At 43.2% G+C, this 12,830-nt stretch overlaps 1 protein-coding gene across 1 annotated transcript in view; it reads right to left on the bottom strand.

Annotated features, from left to right (window-relative positions):
• The window catches only part of clmpa (CXADR like membrane protein a), a 66,595-nt gene extending 58,305 nt beyond the window's left edge, over positions 1-8,290 (bottom strand). Inside the window, exon 1 of the mRNA XM_080528327.1 lies at positions 7,857-8,290. Coding sequence (XP_080384453.1) covers positions 7,857-7,899 — 43 coding nt within the window. The 5' untranslated portion in view covers positions 7,900-8,290. The remainder of the gene's footprint in view (positions 1-7,856) is intronic.
• Positions 8,291-12,830: the final 4,540 nt, after the last annotated feature.

Below are 12,830 nucleotides of genomic sequence, written 5' to 3' on the forward strand. Positions count from 1 at the left end.
GGAACAATAGGAGAATTAATACCAGCTGTGTTTCTGCTTTACAACGACATACTACTTCTTTGGACTGCAAACCAGTGGTAAGAAGTCATTTCAACCACAAGCGCACCTGATAGAGGTGGAGGAATGGAGGGATGAGAGCTTCTGCTTGAGGACGTTATGTCAGTGAACATGTACTGTATATACTGTATGTGAATCACTCCCCCGGTGCTTTCGTCTTAGCAGGCACTGTGGGGCAGAGAATGAATATCGACCACGGTTCCAAATCAAGAACCGTGTTCTTCAAATACTTTAAGCCTTCCTGCCCTCTCAGGTTTGGTGCACTGCAACATTCAGGCCATCTCACAGCCTTGTAACGCTCCACCGAAACCTACTCGGGACTATGTCGGTCACGTCAACCTCACCCTCCGAGCTGCTGTCACACTCAAATGGCAGGTGTCAGTGTCAGTACCTCCCATGTCTGACCTGATCTTCGGGTCAGTCCGAGATGACCTGGTCTATCACCATCTGTCTGCTCTTCCAAGTCACTCTGAGAAGGGCAACATTGAGCTACTGTCCCATATCACCCATTAATAAGGATCTGAAAGGTCACTGCCACCTCTGAGAATACCATTAGACTGTGTCTCAGGACTTTATCATATGACCTCTTCCCTCAATAAGGAGACCTCGAAAAAGGATCCACAAGTAAAGAGAAGCTTCCAAGGCAGAAAGCTAGAAAGGTACGGTACTCATATTCAGTGGCTTATTGCACACAAATAAACTGCCATGTACTAATAATTTGGTGACGGAATTGAATCCCCATCTTGCACTTGTGATCGTGCCTCATATTTTTTTTTTTCTTCTTCTCGTAAATCCACTTTCCCGGTTTCAAATCTATTTCCACTCGACTGTGCTGTTGGAAAATTCGGGGGGAGACAGACACACGATTAATTTCCAGCCCCTCTGAGATGTCAATCCATCTCTGTGGCGGTATTACTGTTGACATGTGCTCAGTACTGCTGACGACCCATGCCTCATCTGGCAGTGGTGGGATTGCTCACACCACAACGGATTAAGCCAGTGTTTTGGTTTGGGGCCAGCAAATCCATTACTAAACATATTTGGCATTTTCTCTCTCTCTCTCTCTCTCTCTCTCTGCAAAAATGTTATCTCTCCATTCTAGGACTAACACTATCTCCTCCAAGGAAGTACATATGGTCAAGGTCACATGATGACATGTGGTCAGTTTCATTTGCCTCCATACGATTTACAGACCGGATTATGGCTACTTATTAAAGAAATATGGAGAGACCTGAGATATACAATATGGTTGGAACGGATTACCGGGTAATAGAATTATGCAAATGTCTGAATGGAATACGTGATAAGACAATATGGATCTTTACCATAGAAACGCCCTTCAATACTGAAACGTGGTCCAAAATGCATGTGAAGGTTATTATGGCAAAGTCACAGTACAGTATGTCTTCTGACTAGCCATCACATTTCTCAGTTCTTTTTCTATACCATCCCAAGCCCCTACGTCCTACAATAACAGCTTAGCAACACTTTCAAGAACTGAACAAAGAAACAAGAGGCTGATCAACACAGAGACATTACAACAGGAACAATTATTTAAAAATGTGTGGAAAGACTGATCCTCTAAGTAGCATCTCCCTCATACCCTGCTACGGTAACAAAGGACTTAATAAGATTGGACTGGTGTACATCTCACCTCACAAAGGAGACTGGGGATTGTAAAAGGAGCTCAGGGGGGAATCTGCCCTCTAAAGATGCTACCAAACATCTCCTTTGTGGTTTTTGCTGTGAACATTGTGGGGTCGGTGCCGTCTGTCTGTGAAGTCTTATGTGGTTAACGGGTTCCTCTGTGCACTTTGAGGTTGAGGGTTTCACATAGGAACCTTGGGCTTGGGATTGGCCAGCCCCTGTGAAGTGATATAATGTGGGGAGTGTGGGGTGACGGCCGGGTTTCTTTGAAGCGTTACGGGGTTAGACGGTTCTCAGAAATACAGGGTTTTGTTGATGTCTTTGAAACCCAATGAGGTGGATGATCTCTCTGGAAGGCATTGAGTTAGTTTCTTTTAAACGTTATTGAGTTAACACTCTATTTTGTAACATTTGAACTTTTAATACCATAGACATTCTCTTGGTGTGAATTGTGTGAATGTTACAGGAGTTGATGACTACAGATACCGGAATAGTATGGGGTAGAGAGTTGCTGAGACAGCAAGCATCTCTTTGGCTTTCTCACAGCTCAACCAAAACAGGGTAGGGGGAGATTTAATTGGCTTGTTAACAGGGGGGCCATTTAGGGTCCAGCATTTCCACATTATTCAATGTCAGGAGTGCATTGGAGTGGATAAGATAATAAAGTGGATTGCATCTCCCTCCGACAGGAAATGTTAGTTTTTTTAAGACGATGTCTGCAGTCATTACCGCCACAACGTAAGACGGGAAGCCCTTGTTATTTCTCATCATTCCACTGTGAAATAGTTCTACTAATATAGAGGAGGATATGATAGGATGGAGTTAGTAGAGCTGTATTTGTGACTATTTCCTTATTCTAGCTATTGCTGCTGTGTCTCTTCATTTTCTTTACCTAGATGACACTGTTGATCACTATCAAACATGGCGTAGACTGGTGCGTGTCCTAAACATGCAGCTTTAAGCGCACATTCGTACATGGCACATCCTATACCACCACTTGAATAAAAAACGAAACAAAAAAACACATTGATTTATTTTTTCTTCCTTCGACTGCTGTAAATGGCATGTCTTATTCTAAATGCCACATTTCACCACACACACACAGCCAGGGTCTGCATGTTAGAGGGGGACCTTAGCCTTTGCCTTTTCTGCTCCGCCGTGTACACTGCAGTTAGGCTGTCAAACCGCATGAGCACCAAGGTAGAGGGGCCAGGAATAGACACAGGAGAGACAGCAAATGAATAAACAATGGTGGAGGGGGGGGGGGACAGTGACACCTGCATTACCCACGCACATTTCCGCTAAAACCCCAAAACAGACTTAATTTCCCGCTATAAAAAGCAACAGCAGCAGCAACGTATAAACACGACCACAATGATTAAAGGTTTTTTTTCCTCCAAAGAGGAAATTCATGTCAGGCCTAAAGAGATGGGATAGGAACATACAGGTTGTTGGTGGTTTTTTTCCTCTGGGAGAGAGAGGGAGCTAAGAGAGAGAGAGAGGCAGCTAAGACTGCATCGGTTGGAAAAATCCTTGAATGAGACCCATGGAGCAAATGATGCTGGTTATGTTCATTATGATTTGATGGACCGACAACATGGGTGGCTTGCGCTATGCCTGTCCAAAAATGCAACCACACCTCAGAGACATTCAACCAGAAAGATACACATCTGAATGTCCAGCATGGGGGAAACGCTCCATATCACCCAGAAGTAAAGTCTAACGACTCGTAGAAAAACTGGGATGGTGGTACCATCTGTTTGGGGGATGGGGGATGGGGGATGGGGGGGGGGGGGAATGAGACTGGAAAAGCTACTTCAGCAGAGTTAGCTGCTCTATAAGCATGGTGGCTCCCTAACATAAGCTTAATAGGTGACTTAATATCCTCCTGCACAAACAGGGATCAATCTGCACTGTGTTTGCTTTTCATTTCCACAGAAAAGGTTGAGGTGCTTTATTTATGAAACGCAGTCCCGAGCTGAGCAACTGCCTGCCATGGAAAGGGTATCATACTGTCCGCATAATAAGACACTTATAATACTGGGCTGTAATGTGTCCACCATTGCACAATGTTTTTACACCCTCATGCACCCTCTTACACCCCCCCACCCCCAACCCCCTCCACACACACACACACACACACACACACACACACACACACACACACACACACGCACACACACACACACACACACATGCTGGAGTGACTAACCAGTCTATAAATCTGCAGGGTGGGGTTGATATTACAAGACAAATATTTTGGAAATGAATATTCGTCCCCCTTTTTTCTCTATGAAAACATGATGTGCATATGGTCTGAATTACGACAAACTCAAACCATTCAAGAGCACCTCTCGCCGCTTAAGTAAAGAGGCCAGTTCCTGTTCCTCAGCACGGATACTCTCTCAGTCTGGTAGTAATGTAATCAGTCACAGCTCAAACTGAGGTAGTATACATGGCGTGGCTAGTGGGTCACAGTTCTGCTAGAACCACTACCAGTACCTATAGAAAGACACAATAACTGAGCCATACCATTGATGCATGCCGTAATTCCATGGGCAACCATACATGTAATTATGATTAGGGTAATTTGACAAAATACCGCATGGAGGAAAGTAACAATGCTACACATGAACTGGAAAGGAGACTTAAGCAAATGATGCATCACATATTTTCAACGAAACAATAAAGCGTTCAAGACCAGAACTGGCTTGATCAACGGAATGAGCCAATCTTCTGCCCATAAAAGAGGCATCTTATGAAACACATTTCACAAGGATGTCTTTCTTAATAATTTTTTATTATTTGTCCTTCTGAGAGTAGTCATATCCAGAGTCAGAAATGTGTAATCAGCACATAGTGCATAGTTACTGGCCACCGGGTTTTGTGAGGCATGCCTCATCTACAGTGGGTAGCTCGTATAGATTTTCACTGCCTCACACCAGATATGCTATGAGAGAGCAATAGAAGGGGAGGCGATTGCTGCATGTTTGGATGTGGTGGGCTGAAGGCGGGCAGGGAGAGAGGGAAGGAGGGAGAGGAAGGGGGGGGGGGGGGGGGGGAGGGGAGGGGAGGGTGGGGGGGGGGGGGGGGAGATGGTGTCACTGTGATTTCTGTCAACCAGCTGAATTGACTCTCAGTGAGGGGGGGGTGTCCCCTGCTGTGCCGCGCTGGGCTAATTAAAATCTCCCCCTAACCCTCACCATTCACACACCACAGAGACAGTCTCAGCGTGTGGGGGGGGGGAGCTGTACCATGTGAGTTACAGTACCTTGTTTACAACGCATACCAACCACCAAAGCCGTGAGCAGGGATGAACTACTGCACAACAACAACCACAACTCCTCCTATAATACTCCTAATGAGATTTATAATGGCCAGAGCAGTGGCTGATTCCACATTCATCACGGACCGTAGATTTCATAGATTTTTCCATTTGTCTTAAAGGAATTACTATTCTTCTTGTTTTGATCGTGGAAATACAAGCCTCCGAATCAGTGCCGAGGAGGAATCCTCCAGCGGGGAGCCGTTAAAGATGCATTCACTATCTTGGACAGGTACAGGGGAAAAAGAAAGGGTCTTTATTACGTTCCTTCACGCGCGTCTGAGTGACAGAAAACCTGCGACGGTCCACCAGTTCCGCTGAGTTGACGTGCCAAGCGCGAGCCCCTCTAGTGTGACGAGCACCTGAGCGGAGATGCTAGCTACAGCTAACACCGGGGGGTTCAAGGTGAATGCTAAATGATTTGGAGAGGAGACGGCGTGTTGCATGAGAGAGGGAGAGCCTCTTGTGTCATGGATGGATATTTTCCCCTCCCTATCTTAGGACAACAATAGAGCTTCTATCTACCAGTGCCACTTGACTGCAGCTTTCACCCGTGAGACAGGCAGAGAGAGTAGGCAAAGAGAGTAGGATGGAGATTGAGAGAGTGAGATGGGGGGGCGGGGGTGGGGGGCGGGGGCGGGGGGGTGACTGCCAGTGATTTGAGGCCAGAGCATAGCAAGATGTCACTTCCTAACCTCTGGCTCTGGCGACTTGTGTCATCTCCACACTTGACAGATAATTTGCAGCCTCTGGAGATGGTGGTATAAATATAGACCAGAGGACAGATATGTTTTGAAACTCCTTGTTTGTATCAACATGATAAATCACATGAAAGGAATGGCTCCAAACGTCGCAGAAAAGGTAGTCACGTGGCTTCCTAGGTACTTCATTCATTAAAGTGATGTGATGTTTTGTCATTGAGCTTTTGAATGGGGAAGGAGGGGGGGGGGGGAGTCAAGAATCGTAAAGGTCAACATCTAAGTGTTCTAAAAATAGAAGAGAGTGTGAAACGGCAAGCCACTGGGCGAAAGACAAATCCAAGGGGAGAACTGAGGATGTGACTCCAGTCGAAAGGAGACTTTGTTTTCCCCATCATATCTCTGACACGTGAACGAGGACAAGGTTATTCACCGTCACAGTCAGTAATTTTAAAAATGTTCATGCCGTCAGCTTTTTCAAAATTGGGGGTATACATTTATTACATGTGAAAGGCTTCTTACTATGGTAGCTAATCTAGCTATGTGCTTGGCTACTGTATTTCCCTGTCCATATAGGTAAGAGGATGGGTTATTATAGATAATAACATTCACCAAAGCTTTGATATCTCCATCCATCCCTTCATAGCCTTGGGGTGTATTAAGACAAGGTCAGCATTGCTCAACAATGTGTAGCCAATACCCAAAGAGGTAATTAGCTAATTCAGATGTACAGTGAAGGAGAGTATATCTTACTGGATGCGCTGGATCATAGGGTCATTACTTTTAATGTAATTTGTAATGACAAGTCACATCCATAAACCTCCGGATCAGAATTAATTAGAAAAGTTGGATTGACTGAACTTCCCTTAATCTTTATTTTCTCACTGAGAAAGGGCGAACTGGAATGCGATGAGGTAGCCTAAGGCATGTCGTTTCTGACACTTGGGCTGGGTAGCATGGCCTGTCTAACTCACTGCCATAATGCAACTAATGAAAGCTCTCGTCACTCTGTGGACAGGCCGACTAATTGCGGTGGCGTGCTCCGCTCTCTTTCCGACGGTTCAGCTGGGACATTGCCACACGTGTCTGAAGGCATGCCCAGCGACACACACACGCACGCACGCACACACACACACACACACACACACACACACACACACACACACACACACACACACACACACACAACAAACAAACAACATGATGTAAAAGAACTAAGAACCCTGACACACACTGTCTTCTGTAGGCCTATGCAGTATGCACTACTGCATTCAAACCCCTGATGATCCAAAAGCTTGAACCTCTCCGGCTTGCTGGCAATAAGGATGTAAGCTGATGCAATGTTGTAATTTACAATAAATACTGTCATCACAAAATGCACGCAATGGAAATGTTTGCGCAAACTTGGCCACACAAATCCCCCATTCAAATGTGTAGTATAGGCCTACACCATTTAATTTAACCATTTAATTGCACAATTGCAGCCAGTCGGTCGCGGCAAACAACAAGCTGCACTCAAACAAATCATAGTTGAAACTTCATGAAGTCCATAGGCTACAACAATCAGCACATGTTGAAGTTGGCGGTCTGATAACTGTATGTCATGCCTTGGTCATGTAGGCTATAAGGGACTTTAGTAGGCATCACCCATTTCCACGGTGCTAGAAATTAATTGTAGCTTGATATATTTTTTAGAGTCTATTTTATCACCATTCTGTAGTTTTGAAAAATACATGGCATGTTGAGATAAGAGTACCTGTTGGACAATGGACATTCTACTACAGTACAAGGGCATTTTAATTTACTAATTACTGTGGATCAAATATGCAAATACAGCATTGATTGTGTGATGATTATAGCCTAAACGTATTCCCCTTATTTCACGAGTTCAGAAAACACAACAATGACTTTTCGTTTCCAGTACTATGATGAAATTAACGTGGTTCTTGCAAACATAGAAAGATCTTCACAAAATCGAATTATATCCAATTTAATATATAGCAATATATAGCGTGACATGTAAATTACTAAAGGAATACTGCTAATATCACATGAATTGCATTGTACTTAAGCACAAATAAGTATGACTTATTTATTATAACGGCGCGTGGCTCGTGCACTGAACTTACCCAGGAACAATGAGTGGAATGAGCCAGACATCACGACTCTCATCTGGGGGCGAAAAATCCACACAAAAGATCGGAGGGACGTCTTCTTGCTTCCTTAAATGAGTTGAAGTATTTTACCTATGCTCACACATCTAAATTAAATCGAAAGTTAGCAACTGAAGTAAGTGGGTCTTTTTGTATGAACCTTATGTCACACGCGCACACACACATACGGTCTCTCCCTGTGTCCTTGTGCTCATTCAGACACACAGCGGAACATTTTCATTTTTTCCTAGAACCCGGAGTTTCCCTTGAATACACCGCGGATGCATGTCCGAGCCGAGGTCTCTCCTGGATCCCTGCGCATGTATGCCCTCTCTGCCTCTCCGCTCCGGCGTTTGTTATAGGGAATCAAAAGAGGGTGCGATAGGTGTACGCGCAGCACGCTGAGAAAGGGGGACCTCTACAGTTGCGAGCGCACACATGCCCTTGCGGTGCCAGGCAAAGCGAGCAGTTTCACACCAGCGTTATCCTCCTACGGGACAGGCATGACGACTATTGGCCACTCCTTATCCCAGGTACAGCATCCCCGTAGAACGCAGCACTGGAGGTAGAGAGACTGTAGTAGGATACAACACAGTCTATGGAAGCTCTCTCTAGGATCTTTAACTATACACCATACTGTACATAATGGCATATATTGAAGGTAACGACGGTCAGGGTTCGTATTTCTTTTCATTGTTTGTTAAGCACAAAATAATACTGTGGACATTGTTAGTTTTCTTTATTTGCCTAATTATGGTAAAGACAATTTTGGTGTCTGAAGACTACTACTTTAGGGAATGGGAATGAGAACCTACTCTTAGAGTAACCAGCAAAATGGCCATTCCTCTCTGTTGAAGCTGAATGTAGTATGTATATCCAACAACAGTGGCATTGGAAAGTAAGTAAGCTTTAGTATAGCCTAGTACAGTAGGTACTTTTGTGTCTCTCTGTGTGTGTGTGTGTGTGTGTGTGTGTGTGTGTGTGTGTGTGTGTGTGTGTGTGTGTGTGTGTCTGTGTGTGTGTGTGTGTGTGTGTGTGTGTGTGTGTGTGTGTGTGCGCGTGCGTGCGTGCGTGTGTGTGTGTGTGTGTGTGTCTGTGTCTATTTTTAAGGATTGTCCTTGGATTGTGACAGTATCCCAAGGTCCTGAGATGTTGCTCAATCTATGTATTGATTCTGTTCATATGTACAAGACTAAGCTGGTTTGTGGACAGATTTGTTAATTATTAATAAAAACAGCCAATGATTGACAGCATTCAGTCTAGGATCTACCCACAACAGAGTGTCAAATTTTCATAGCTATTCTGATATAATACCATCACTTCCCTTTCTGATTGCTACTGCAGATAGTTATTCTAATGGCCTTGCACCATCATCTACCAACAGAATAAATGAAACAAAAGCTGAACATGATCTTCAATATATATGTGTGGACTGTGAATCTCCGCCTGAAATAGCAGAGAGCGGAACAAAGACAGGGGCTCATTAAAAATGAATCAAGGGTATATCGGCCCTTGTGTTTTTTCCCGTGCTAAGGGATTCTGTGTGACTCAATAGAGGCAAAGGACATTACCATCCTTCCAAAATAATGTCTTTCATTAAAGCCTCACTTAGCACTGCAACTATTCCAAATGCTAAAAACAATCATTACGCAGTTCAACGTCAACTGGCTGCATCGTTATCAAAACACAAGCAAACTATTCTTTCGAAGAAAAACCATCAATATCTATCCTGCGTAACGTATGACACGACGTAACGAAGGAGACACATTTCATTCCTTTCATGATGGAGGCCAAAAGTGAAAATCGAGAGTGAAAATATGAGGTCCTTTATTATTTTTGTCAAGCGTGTAGGACTGTTGAAGCAGCATGCTATGGAGCCTTGGGGAGATGAAAAGGGCATTGTTGTCAGAGTAATCTGGGGTGAGGCAGTAGGCTCCACAAAACACACTTTCTAAGAAAACCACGAGATAGACAGGCTAAGGGAGACATTCTCTCAGTTCCACAAAGCCAAAATTCAGTCGAAGGTAACCAAAGCGACACAGCCCAACTAGATACTATATCAGACAAATGTATGTGTTTACATTCAGTATCATGATCTTTCATAAACCGAGGAATGTGATTTAGTGACTGACAGGAAAAAATTGTGGAATGCCAATGGTCAAGAACAATCATAGATGGAGAGATAATTGGTTGAGGCCATTCTGTTAAAATTAAATACTTTTGGTTATCATGAAGACCAAAACAGAAAATTGACCTTCACTTAGGTTAGACTACGACCTCTCTGGTTAAGTCTGTAACCACTTAAATACCAACAGGCTATGTTACATAAGACTTAAAAAAGCAGCATGAGCATAAATTTGCAAATCAATAGTATGTAGAGTATTTACAGCACTCCTCTGTCCTTGTGCAGGATGCGAAGAAGAGCTACTGCAGATCCTTTTACAGGAGGCTGAGATTTCAACCACACACACACACACACACAAATGGACGACACACACACGCACACAAACCCACACACACACACACAAATGGACGACACACGAACACACAAAACGACACACACACACACACACACACACACACACACAAAGGGACGACACACGCACACAAACACACAAACACACACACACACACACAAATGGATGACACACACACGGACGACACACACACACACACACACACGTCCTTGTGTGTTCTCCAGCTTCTCATCCTCAGCCTAATGTGTTCCGGGCCTGTACTTGACATCAAACTGCTGTTATTGAGCTTAACCTCTATCTCCTACTAAAGGAGCTGGGTCACCCTCTCAACACATTACCCCCAAGCAGATAGCCTGCTGTACACAAAGCATGCATCCTCGCTTTGTAGAAAAGACTTGTTATGCTTCAGGGTATATACCGTACTATTGACTGGAGATCACTGGCAGGAGGGAAATACATTGTTGAATGTCGTGAATATAAATGGAATCATCTTATGAACGAATGCAGTTGTTTGTGGACCAGGAATAACATAGAAACATCTAATTAAAGCAAAAGATCAAGCAGCACACAAGCAAAAAAAAAAAAAGCACTGACAGGAGGATATGTACTGGCTGGCCTACAGTCATTAGTTAATAGAAATATTGACTTGAACATCATCTCATAATATGAATATATTATATGCACACACACACACATGTTCTATTGGATTCAGATCCAGTGACTGGGAAGGCCACTGAAGAACACTGAAGTCATTGTTATGGTCATGAAACCAGTTTGAGACGACTTTTGCTTTGTGACATGGTGCATTATCAAGCTGGAAGTAGCCGTTAGAAGATGGGTACATTGTGGTCATGAAGGGATGCACATGGTCAGAAAACAATACTCAAATAGGCTATGGCTTTCAAGTGTTAAATGATTGATTAACAGGCCTAAAATGTGCCAAGAAAACATTCCTTACACCAGTGATTTTTTTCAATGGATCGGCACCTTACCAATAAAGTCACATAAATGAGACAAATCATGATGCAACATACAATCATTGCATATACTGTACTGTAGTATATCATAGCACAGCTGTGGATTGTCATGGTAGAGGCAAGTCAAAGACAGGCACTGGCACTTGTAGTTCATGTACAGTATGCCTGCCAGGTACTATAAAACTGCTATTTCCCTTCCCTGAAATGTGTATCAGATGTTGTCTTATTTTACTACGTACATTTTATATTTTAACCGGACAATCTACTAAACAATGGTTTACGGTATAATTGTGCTTTACCATTTGAGAAAGTATGACTCGTCTTGCAAGCAGACTTTGTTTTAGTTGGCATCATTATCGGTGGGGTCAAACCAAACACAACAACCCAGGCACAAAGTTAAATGTGTATCTGGAAGATTTCCAACAGTATTTCAAACAACTTCATGCTCAATCTCTGAGCATGACCGGGATATGTGAAAACAGGTTGCAGTGCTTTCCCTTACAGCGGTCACAGGTTGGGTCTGGGTCAGGATACATTAAGAGAGTCTGGATTTGGTCCAGTGCATCTGAGTGAATCCAAGATGGCGGCGTGCAGGGCAGCCTCAGTTGGAGCAGCACTACCTGCTATTTGTAACAGGGTCTGGTGAAAAAGTCCCCAAGTAGGGCAAGATAATTTTTCAGTTTTTTACAGATTATGAAAGTGCAGATTGTTAGCTTTCAAATGATACATACATTGAAATCTGAAGAAGATATGCTTATTTGAATGTTGGTACACCTCAAACCAAATACCTGAGAAAATCGCTCTGAATCAAAACAAAACGTGTTTGGTACCATCGCACTGGTAGCTACCTAGCAGCTAAGAAAGAACATCGCTATGAACATTTAACTGCATGTTTAGCACATCACAATGCTGATAGAACATCAACATGCTAAAAAAAAACATAGGTACACATAACTAGATGATCACACAGTCCTTGCTTTTGAACAACTAAAACGTACGTTTGTTTACAAGCCATGTATCACTAACCCAGTAGCCACAAAGCAGGATGGCAGACGATACAGTGAATCCAGTTCACTAAGTATTTAGTGATCCTAAAACTTTTGTTTGTTACATTGAGTGGGCTCTTCAACACTTAAACTTTCGTAATATGAAAACTAAACACATACAAAAAAAGAAAAAAGAAAGAAGGTCATTATGCTACTAGAATTGCCGACATACGGACCTAGCTGCAACCATTCTTTATCTGAAAAAGTTTACTGTAGGTCATCTTCCCACTGAGTCTTACAGTAATCCTAGACATATTTGTGTCCTGCAACGTTGAGATAGCTGAATAGATACTAGCTATTCTGGCTTTGTGGATAAGCCCTTCAGTATTAAAACCAATGTTGAAACAGAAGGCAAAGTGGGAGAAATGACCTCCATGGCGTACAAAATTTAAATGTTTCTTAACAACTTGCTCAAATGATGCAAAACTTTTATCAATAAAAAGATCCATT

This window comes from Nansenia antarctica, assembly GCF_963989245.1.
Source record: "Nansenia antarctica genome assembly, chromosome: 4".
In the NCBI taxonomy this organism is placed as follows: Eukaryota; Metazoa; Chordata; class Actinopteri; order Argentiniformes; family Microstomatidae; genus Nansenia; species Nansenia antarctica.